The sequence below is a fragment of the Phaethon lepturus genome, unplaced genomic scaffold, assembly GCF_000687285.1.
Source record: "Phaethon lepturus isolate BGI_N335 unplaced genomic scaffold, ASM68728v1 scaffold51968, whole genome shotgun sequence".
NCBI lineage: Eukaryota > Metazoa > Chordata > Aves > Phaethontiformes > Phaethontidae > Phaethon > Phaethon lepturus.
Genome location: NW_010556486.1, coordinates 18,772 through 30,338, shown reverse-complemented (window position 1 = coordinate 30,338; position 11,567 = coordinate 18,772). Strand labels below are relative to the sequence as shown.

Here is an 11,567-nt window from a genome sequence, read left to right as displayed (position 1 = left end):
TAGCTTATGCTAAAAATATTGTTAAGCTTGATTATCTTCTCATGACTTGTTAAAGCATCTGTTGCTTTTCAAGGTGCATGTTACCATTGAGTAATTTCAGAGGTACTGGAGGGGGCAGGGCAGGACTTTCTCTCAGACATTTCTTGTTACGTGTTTCTGCCACAGGATGAATTAATCCCTATATTACTTAACAAATGTGCTTGATTTTTTTCAGACATTTTTTCTATTTTCCTAATGTATCTTTCCAGCAATATAGTTTCTACTGAATCAAAAGGAAGTATCCTATGAAATAGCAATGGAACTTCCTGTTATTGGACTATTGTTTCATTTTTAATGCCTTGCTGAACTTTAACAGCTTAAGGAATGAGTTAAGCATCGTCGTCTAATAGAAATCATGTCTTTACTAAAGCAAAATGGAAGCAGGGCTTTTTAAAGCCAGTCTTGCTGTGAACTGTAGAAATAGATATGTGAAGCAGCAATTTTCTATGACCAAATTACTTTGCCTCAAACTGAATAAAAAATATATTCTTGGTTAAAAATCTATAAACAAATGAAGAAACACGTTTAATTATAATAATGGAAGAAGTGAGATCTGGTATGAATTAAATAAATGAACTGTTCATTAGGTATAAAATCAAGGGGAAGGATTTACGCTCTGAGGTGGAGTGACATAGCAAAAGGATTTGTATTAATGGGGTAGGGGATCAGTGCAGAGAGGGGACCAGAAGACTAATCTGTGGAAGATTTGGACAGGGCTGATGATAGTGCAGTGTTGGTGTCAGCAGCGGGAAATCTGTCTCACTAATCTGTGATACTGAGGGAGGGGAAGATCCTCTGTGCCCCGAGTTCTCCTGAGGAACCATATCAACTGTCTGGGTGATGTGCAAGAGGGAAGGTTACAGTGTGCAGAAGGGGAGACTAGTGTGTGGTGTGACAAAATGGAAGAACGATTAAAGTGGCATGAGGGGAGAGTGTGCTGGAAAAGATGAAAGGATGGATAAACGCCCCAGGCTGGAAATTAAAAAAGTGTTACTGGAGAGATCTGACGTGACCTAGTTTAAAGCACTAAATAATTCTTGAAGAGCACTGCAGAAAACTGGAGTCTTTCGAGGATATTGTTGGGGGGGGTTAGTCATTTGACATAAATATGACTGATAAAGTGCAAATTTTGTAGGTGTTATCACAGGGCCTTTTAGATGTGGAACATTTTCTTTCCTTTATGATCAGTCAACACCTCTTCTTCTTTTCCTGGGTATCATTCATGGTTAGTTTTTCTTGTCAAAAAAATGACCATTATACCTGTGACTGCAAATCAGTAAAAATCCCAAGAAAACTATTGAATCATCAGGATTTCAACTGTAAAGTCTCTGCTAGTGTTGATAATCTTCTTGTTCAGACAGACTGTAGCTTTCTTATGTTTGAGTGTACACCATCTGTTTGCATTAGGATTTACCTTTTCCTGTTGCGTGTGTTGCTTTTTTTTCCCCAAGAATTAATTGAGGTGGCTGTTGCTAAACAGCAAATTTATCTGTGTCAGTTACCCCTTTTAACCTATGGCATTAACTTTTTTTGTTATTGCAGGCTTTTATTTATAGCTCTCACACAATGGTTTGAATCAGTTTTGCAATATAAATGGCTAAGTAGTCAATTTTAGTACTTCAGCTACATCTAGAAATAAGGCAAGGCAACCCATCTGTAAAATTCCTCTGCCTTTTAGTCTCCCCTGTCGAAAAATGACATTTTATTTGTGTGTGCGTTTTTTATAGACGGGAACCACTGGCTCTTATCAACCTCAAAAAGAAAAATGAAGAAACTGGGGAAGAAGAACTTGCCTCACGCTTAGATCACTGCAAAGCAAAAGCTACCAGGCATATATTTCTTATCCGTCATTCTCAATATAACTTGGATGGCCGAGCTGATAAAGACAGAACTCTGACCCCACTTGGTATGTATTATTAGAAGCATTGAGAAAATTTTTTTCGCATGCTGCTGTCCTGATGAGTATAGGTCAGTAACTCTGTTCTGGGTCTCACTGCCAAACCTTAATTCACTTTCTGGATTGTTTGTGTCATCAATAAGTTTGTTTTTTTGGTTTTTGATCCTCTAAATCCAAACATTAAAATGTGCTTTACAGGGTTTTCCCTCAGTTGTAAAAAAACTTCACAAGGGAAATTTCCAACTATCTGAAGGTTGCTTGAGCAAATTTTCAGGCTAGCTGACATAATTCCCTAAGGCCGAGCTTTTAAGCTTGGCTCCATGATTAACTTTGGGATGGATTTCTCTTAAAAGGTGGCTTATGTTTCTGTTAGTTAATTTGCTGATTTATATATATTAAAAAAAAAAAAATTACCCTGACTTTCAGTTGGAGTGTTTATAATTAAATACATTTCACTTTTTCTACTAAGCACTGTTTCTGGGAATACTACTAATCAGTTGTATGGAATGAGGATAACTTCTGTCTGTGTTAATTCATTGATCATGTGACTAGGCCTCAAATGTTAATTAGTATTATTGTAATAGTGTACTTAAAAAGCAGTGGACACTTCCTTGATTATAAGGTATGCCAACACTGTTTTGAGGGGGGAAGAGCTATTGTTGTGTAGTGCTGCTTAAAGTTTTGGAAGTCTGGTCCCAAATGTTTACTATAAACACCTTTTTTCCCCCCAAGCCTTAATCACCAGTGTGCAAACAGGAGTGAAATGCTGATTTCAGGACTAAGGTGCTATCTTAAAGTGGTAACAAAGTATAATCTTAATCCTGTCTCATCCTGTGCCTTAGCTAAGTTGCTTAAACTGTCTGTTGTCTTTTTACCTTCCTACCTGAAAGACAGAATAAAGCCTTTCCTAGCCTGCCCAAGTGCTGTGGTTCTTAACTGTTCCAAGTCGATGTTGCCTTTATGAAAAATGCACTCTCAGGTCTGAGTGGATCTGTTTGATACAGTTACCTCTTCTGCACTCCCCGAACATAGAGATGGCAGATGACTTGGGTCTTTTATTGGAAGTGGTTCCCTTGGGATGGGCCTAGCAGGGATACTTGGCTGAATACTTCAGCAAAAGTCTCTGTATAAGTTTTGATTTTTATTGGGTTTTTTTTTTTTTAATAAAAAAAACCACCAAACATTTGAAAATTGACTTGAAATTGTCTGGCCAATAAGTTTGATCTGAATAAGTAGTGACTCTGGTAAAAATGTTTTCCAATTATTTTTTTGAAAGAAAAAAAAAATATGGCATCAATGGAGACCTTTTATGTCTACTGGACAACTTTAATGGTAGTTTGTGTGAGGCACTTATGTGAATGTCACCAATTTATATAATGAATATAATTTTTAAGGTCGAGAGCAGGCTGAACTGACTGGACACAGGCTTGCAAGCTTGGGTTTAAAATTTGATCAGATTATCCACTCCTCCATGACTAGAGCAACTGAAACAACTGAAATTATAAGCAAACATCTCCCGGGTAAGTGACTTCCCTTAAGTTTTCATTGTCTTCTGATCCTTAAAACTGCTTCCAGTAGAATTCTAAGCTTGTCCTTAAGGTTGAGATATTGTTATTTAGCCAACTTCCAGCCCTGTATGAACCTGTCTGTATTTATAAAGAAACTAACAACCCTAATTCTGCTTGTTTCCAGTTCATCTTTAAAAATACAAGAGGGGTCTGCCCCTCTGAGTGACTATCTGCTATCTGTATGTACTCACGTGTACGAGAACTCTGCCAGTTGCTCTTCACTTACGTGTTTTGTAAAGCAAAGACTGCCACAGGTCGTCAGGGTTGACTTAGCCCTCAGTCTCAGAGGGCAGTAGCGCAGGAGAGATGAGGATCATAAACTCCAGTTCTTGTACTAATGCTTGCTGGGTTAGCCAACAGGCCCTTCTTGTGTGCTGTGCTATCTTATGTGCAGCGGAAGATGAGGCACACTTACAAAAGTATAGGGATTTTTTAATGTGGGTGCTTTGTTTATATGGGTTTTTGGGTGGTTGTGTTTTTGTTTCTACTGCCGTTCAGACATACTAGAGTCTAAACTAAATATATTTGACTATACGTAATTCTGTCTGGTATTTTAGCGGATATTCAGGTATGACTAGCAGAATGTCAGTTCTCTTAACCATTCTGTGTTTGTCTTCTTAAACGTGCTGCTTCAAAAAAAAAACAAAACAAAAAACCCCAAAGAACCCTCCCAGCCCTAAACCCCAAAACAAACAAACAAAAAACTCTCACCTAAAACATCTTTCCTTCCTCAGAGTAAGATTAAAATATTAATATAAGTATTAAATATAAAAATGTAGCATTAATATTAATTAGCAGTAAGCATTAACTGACATACAACTTTAGATTAAGATCCTTGCAAGTGCATTTCTTTGAAATGCAGCAGACTGGGAAGACTCAACTTTCTGTGCCAAGCTGGTCTAGCTGTTCTCAGCTGGAATAAACTTTGTCTTGCTGGTGGCAAAGCAGTTGTGTCGGAGAGATTCACACCCCTTGACAGAAAGTGTGTAGACTAAAATGGTCTTTAGGATGGAGAGGAAGGCTTCCTTGAAGAAAGAACATGAAAAATGTATTGAATGTAGAGATGTGGGCCTGTTCGCAGTGGCATGTGAAGTAACAACTCCTTCCTGAGCATATATTTAATCTTCCAGGAGTCAGAAAAATTAGTACTGATCTGCTGAGAGAGGGAGCACCTATAGAACCAGACCCTCCAGTCTCTCACTGGAAACCAGAAGCTGTGGTAACTTTTTACTTAATTCTTTTTTCTTTACTTGTTATGTTTTGGGTTTTTTTAAATGTACTTCATATTGACAGTAGCGATAACTTGCAGTGTCTGAGTTGATGCTTTTCATCATAGACCTTAGATAATTGTATTCTTTTCTCCTGCCTAATACCTAATAAGTGTACAGAACAGTTAACTTACAGTCCTTAAGTATTAGTTCAACCTCAAGTGTGCATCCCTATAAGGAGGAGCTCTTTAGAAGATGCAGCCCATCAGCAAATGCAGGCGATGGCACATGCTGCTCTGAGCTGTGTTTAATTCTGAACTCTGTGCCATTAGCAGTATTACGAAGATGGAGCTCGAATTGAGGCTGCTTTTCGAAACTTCATTCATAGAGCTGATGCAAAGCAGGAAGAAGACAGCTACGAGATCTTTGTCTGCCATGCCAACGTGATCCGCTATATTGTGTGCAGGTACGTGTCGGATTGCATCTTCATCTGTGGCTTCTAAAAGGTCATAGTTTTACGAAGTGGTGTTGGTGTATGGCACCGCTGAGGTAGGAGGTGTGTTGATTTGGATTGTTTCAAGTGGATGGAGATCAGTGCCTGCACTGTGAGCAGCTGCTTCTGCAACTTTGTCACAGGATTAATTCTCAGATACAGGACATGTTTGAAAGTTAGAACACTTTCATTCTAATTCTGAAGTGAAAATTGCTAAATTGGTGAGACTTGAAATCTTTTTGTACATCTGAACAGTCTCTTTAATACCATATGCTTCTGCTTCCCATAAACCTGAGGACAATGCCTGTGTGGACTGTTGGGAAAGACAACAAATAGAGCATCTGACTGGATGAGTCTTTGAGGTGACGTGAATTTCATCTCACGTAATGAAAAATTGATTTAGTTTTGGGAATTCTTTACTAATGGAAATTTTTTGTATTGTGTTCAGGTTGTAGTAGTGTGTTTTTGCAGTAACATCCAGTATTGGCTTAGAGGGGAGGAGCGGATCTTTCTGCTAACATCAAGGTTGTTCATGAAGGAGAAGACAGTTCCGGATCTTGGCCTGTCTCTGTATCCAGTCAGCTGAGTCTGTTTTATTCCTCTTCCTTATCAATAAAGCACTGTCTGTAAGATAATTTGTCTTGAGCAGGACAGATGTGATTAAACTTTAATCTGATCAATACCTACAACAATTTCAGTTAGCTTTATTTAGCTGAGCTAGTTAAATGCTAGCCTGTCTGCTGTGTGGACTGCTTTAGAGCTCAAACTATAGCAATTTTGAAGTTATTGATCAGATAAACAGAATATTCTTTCCTGTGCCAAAAAAGATTGCCTTGCTGCTACCTAGGCTTTTTCTGAAATACTTGTATACTTTTTCTCTTTCCTGTTTCTTCCCTCTTCTTTCTAATTTCTCTTCTGTACCTTCTATTCCAGGCTATCAGGTATCACAACTGAACACAATCCATATAGTGGTCCCTTGAATCTAGCTTGACTGTACCTGTTAGTTAGCTTTTTTAGCCTTTCTAAAAGACTTTCATAAGAGCCGAACCGAAGTTAGTCCTCAGTATCCGAGGCAAAAGATGTTTGAGACATCGTGGTATTTTTCCAGCTGTTCACTACAATTGACTGAACCTATGAGGCTGTTCCGTTAGGAATTTTAGAATAGCTGGAGACAAGCTGTGATACTGTGTTTCTATAAAAAGCACAAGGTACTTTTTCTTGCCACTTCTGGGGAACAATATAGCGGACAGAAAGCAGTTTTGATGAATTTCTTGCATAGGCACATGTGGGCAAGTAGAATGAATCCCATCTTACTACTACTTCTCTGCTGCTGTTGCCTATTTACCCATGTTGATAAGGCTAAAATCATACAACCGTAGACTCTTTGGGTTGGAAGGGACCTTTTAAGGTCATCTAGTCCAACCACCCTGCTTGCTGTTTGACATTTATGCCTTTGGTCTGCGGAGAAGGCCGTTGAGGAGGTGAGCCATCTTCTCCTCATCCTGAGCTGCGCAGGGTTTTGTGGTACTGCAGGTGGCTCAGTGACGAGGTTGAACCGATGCTGTGTATAGTCCTGTTTTGTTACGAGGCTCCTCAGAGCGCTCCCAGCACCCTGACTACGTTAGAGCTTCTACCTTCTGTCCATTTGAATTAATGCTGTCTACAATAATTGTTCCCATCTGCTGGACTCTGCTTATGCAGGTGCATTGTTGGCACTGGTCCAGTGATCAATGCCGCGTTTTGGTATCAATTGCATGAAAGCGCATGTTTTGCAAGGCTGAATGTGGGAGCATTTGCAAGCAAGCTGCAGAATGACCAAAAATTTTCTTTTTTTTTAACCCTTACCTGGAACAGCAGGTGATGCTGTGAGCAGCATGTTAATATAACTGTTTCTGAATGATTTTTTTTTTTTTTTTTTTAATAGAGCACTGCAGTTCCCCCCAGAAGGCTGGCTGCGAATGTCTCTTAACAATGGCAGTATAACTCACTTGGTGATACGACCGAATGGAAGAGTGGCGCTTCGAACACTGGGTGACACGGGTTTCATGCCTCCGGATAAAATCACACGCACCTGAATGAGCAAAACTGATGGCTGTCCAGGAGCTGCCTCTAGACTCTTTGCACTAGTACATTCAGCTACAGTACCACTAGACTTTTATCTGTTATGTTGGGGTGTGATGCTGTCTTAAAATGTCCTTTAGCCCCTTGCCTCCTTCATACATATTCATATCTGCCTTTGAGTCCAGAAAAGAAGAACTCTTTGTAAGCCAGAAGCTGTCCTGTCCTCAAGTATTCCCCAAAACTCAAAGCGGAGCTGTGGAATACAAAGATTGAATGTCTCTGTGCTCTGCAGTTGCAGGAGCACTGACTTTCCTCTCCCCCTGTGAATTTCTATAACCAAAGCTTGCTCGTGTGGGTATTTTTCTTGTGCAAGGAAGCAATTGGTGTAGGAAGTGGAAGGAGCAGCCTTGTATCACACTGCCACTAGAACTGAAGATGAGCCATCTTGTTTCAGCTCTTGCAGAAGAAATGACAAAGAGGGTATCCTTGCTGGTCAGAGGTCAAAGGAGATAAGGCTTCAGTATTATAAGCTGTTGAGGATGTATGTTTACGTTGGTGTCATTGTTCCCCTCTGCCCCCAAAAAAGCTCATGTAAACTGTGCCTGGAGGTTGTAAGCATAAAGCAAAGAGGGGAAAAAAGCCCTTTGCCTAGGAGCTGTGGTGCTAGAATTCACTGCTGCTTATATGAAGTGGTCCTCCATCCTCAGGAAGTACTTTAAGCTATTCTGAATAATGTTTTCCAGTCTCGTAAAGCCTTTAACTAAAACTTGGTCTGTAGAAGGATGTAGGGATGAGTTTGTAGCAGTAAGGTGCAAGGAAAGCAGCAATGTGTCTTCTGCAAGTGCTTCCAGTTACTGACGCTTACGTTTTTGCTAAGTAAGTAGGTAGAGTCTTTTAATTTCTGCTTTCGCCTGTTGATTTCTGCATGTGGATACCTTGCATTTAGAGTAGAGAACACCTCTGAGTTCTTCAGGTCAGAGGGGCTGCAGTACTGGAGCAAACCGCTGTTGCCTGAATGATGATCTGTGAATGATGATCTGAATGACGATCTGTGGGGTGTGTTTCTAGGCCATGGGCGTAGTACCAAGGTCTGGCAGAATGCTTTATGTGGCTCCTTTGTACAGCTCTGACACTGCTGGACTTGTTCTAGGAAAAATGCAAGGTGGCCAAGAACTGGGTTTCATTTTTGAGGGGAGGGCCCAGAACCATTTCATTTTCATGATGGTTGCTAGGTACCTGAACCTGTCTGGTAACTTGGCTCTGAAATGAAAATTACCTGGAATGTTGAAAGATTTCACCATATGCATAGTGTGCCTTCGTGATGGAGCACATACTGTAGGACAGCAAAAAAATAGTCTGACAGGTTCTCTGGTTGCCAAGAATGTTGATGAGACCTTAAACTTGCTGTACAAAGCATAATCATGGCACAGCCTAGGGAGATGAGGTTTAATGGCTTGCTTGATACAGGACTGCTATGTTAGGGTGACTTCAAGGAAAATGGGGCTAGTAGGGAACAAAACATGATCATTGTGTAGGGGGCAAGAGGAAACTATGACAACGTATCTCATTGATGCAATGAGAATAATTTATCAGTTTTTGTTGATTAACTAACTTTTTAAAAGTTTTGAATAAAATAACTGGTCTGTCTTTCCTTCTTGTCCCTTCAGTTGACTAGCGGCTGGATGACCGCCTGCTGTAGAGCATACGGCTGAAGTGCTATGCAGTCACTTGTGTGTGGTTCTGTCAGCTGAGCAGCCTTTGTAGCGCATGTTGCCTGGGGCAACAATGCATTTACCAACTTTGTCCTTTTAACTCCAAATATCTGAAATGTAAACTGGAGGTAGGAGCTGGCTCAGAGTTAAGTAAACGTGTGTGCAAGTGCTGTAGCATACGAGAGGGGACTGCGATGCTCCAGTCACCCCTCTGGGTCATGGTGTTTCAGGAGTTCAAGAGCTGTGTCACTTACTTACCACCCCATGGAACAGGAGCACCAAAGCTTGTGAGGTGACAGTTCTGTGGCTGTTTATTTGTGTGTACACATACCCTCTCACATACATACCCTTCTACACAGCCCCCATGCCCAGAAATAGGTTCCTGGGGGAGCCTGAGGACATGTCTATGCACATGTACAGAAATTGATTTTAATTTTCACTATGAAGAAAGTATGAAATTTAAAATTAAGTACATAATTTTACAGTCTTCAGCCTTCCTCTCTCAAACATTTTAAGAATGTTCAGTGGCATAATCCCCTGTCACATGAAAGCTGCATGTAGTTGTGTTGATGCCATGACACAGCACTAACCCACCTACTGCTCACCATGCCCTGTACACTGAACATAGGGTGACACTTTTAGCTGCTCATTAATTTTTTAAAAGAAAGCAGCGTAACTGTATTTTTAACATGACACTTGCCTCATCAAAAAAACCCAACCCATAACTATCTTTTGCACCTTTAAAAGTGAACTTTTGGCCAAGAAAACACACTTCAAGCAATACCAGCCTGATTGAAGGTGTCTCCCCAGGCTCAGTGTGGAAGAGCTTACTTCACAATCATGAATGATCAAATCACTACACAAATTGCTGCTTTCTTTATTAGCTGAAGTAAATACATTGTTAGAAAAATGACCTCTTAAGATGCAGTACAACTGGACTAATGCACATTACATAACACAGTTTAAAAAAAAAATCTCTTGACCAAAACAAAATTACAAAGTGAGTGATGGGGGTAGTGGGGGGGTGAGAGGGGTAGAGTGCATGTGTCTACATGTACATACCAGTAATATACATTTAAATATTAAAAAAAAGAAAAAGCATAATAAAGGTAAAAAGGACAAACAGGAAAAAGTCCTAGAGCTTTAGGCTCAGTCTCCTGGCTCTGTAACAAACTCTTATCAAAAGGGCAATGACGCCATGTGACGGGCCAAAGAGGACCGAGGTGGAAAGCAGCAGCTGCACGCACAGCAACTTACCACATGAACTTGGCTTTAACATGATATTCGGCAGTTAGTTACTCAGCATCTGAATAATTTCTCCACAGTGACAAAGAAATCGTTTACATTAAATTATAAATTATGAAAAAAAACCCCTAAACTAAAAAAAAAAAAAAAAATCCAAATCAAAAGCAACCAAAACACCTCAAGCCCTTTAAAGTAAAACTAGGACTTTGGAACCTACAAAAGTTGTTTGAGACCAAGGAGACTGCTGCATCAAAACAGACTGAAAAACCCCCTTACAAAAAAGTCAGTCAGTCAATGTACTTGGTCATAGCAGGGTGGTTGTTTTTTTAAAATGTTCCTTAAGGACTGATGATACCCTACCCCCCCCGGCTCATTGTCTGGAATATCACTAACAACAGTCACTTGTGTAAAGGCAAGTAGTTCTTTCTAATAATGTCCAGCTCATTGGAAATAGGCTTAATTAGAAAGAAAGAGCAAAATAAGCCTTTTTCTTTTTAAAAATAATTTCTAAAAATAGCAATGCTCTCCTGCATCAGAGAGCTATCGCACCAAATAATCAAACTTGGAGAGACGTTAAAATATGTTCCATACAGAAAGCCCAGAAGAAAAACTGTATTTTATGTGCCCATAGTTAAGTGGATGCCACTTTTTTAAAAACTTCTAAAAGAACAAGAATTTAATTAAAAAAAAATATGTTACAAAAGGCACTATTAAGCTTGCAAAAGCATTAAGTGCAGTTTTTTAGGTTTGTACCAAATCATGAACCTAGTGAAGGGTGTACAGTTTGCGTAGGGAACAGTCACCCTGCAGTGCGCAACCGCCACCACACCCATCAACTCTGGGTCCTTCCATCCAGCCTCTGTAGCAGCGAAGGCTGCAGGTGGTAGGGGACCGCCCCTGCGTTACACCAGCCTGCCTGCAGCCGGGGTGTCGCAACGTGCGCTTGGCATACAGATGTCGGTCCCATGCTTTCTCACTTACTGCGTGGCACCAGTGAATCCAAATCCATCCCTTTTTACCAGCACAGCCTTGGCAGATCTGCACAGATTTATGCTGTAGCGATAGGTTTAACCTAGAGAGCTAGCAACACTAGAGAAGTCTATTTCCAGAAGCCTTCTCTCGAGCAACATTACAACCATTAAGCCTGATTACGGAAAACCACCTTGAGTTTTGAAAAGCATTTCTTCAATCTCGGCATCATACTGTCGAAACACGTCATTCTTACAGAAGGCTAAAGAATAAAATTATTGACTGCTGTAACAAAAACTCATTACCACATCAAGACTAGAGACACAGTAAAAGCTTAGATTTCAATAAAAATATTTTTAGTCCTTATTCCTCTCT

At 40.1% G+C, this 11,567-nt stretch overlaps 1 protein-coding gene across 1 annotated transcript; it reads left to right on the top strand.

Annotated features, from left to right (window-relative positions):
* Window positions 1–1,766: 1,766 nt before the first annotated feature.
* PGAM5 (phosphoglycerate mutase family member 5) lies at window positions 1,767–7,447 on the top strand (the record flags this gene model as incomplete). The annotated part of the gene is made up of 5 exons (XM_010292481.1): window positions 1,767–1,945; window positions 3,331–3,456; window positions 4,635–4,723; window positions 5,045–5,178; window positions 7,130–7,447. Coding segments are annotated over 5 exons (679 nt in total), but the record flags the coding sequence as incomplete, so codon positions are not given.
* Window positions 7,448–11,567: the final 4,120 nt, after the last annotated feature.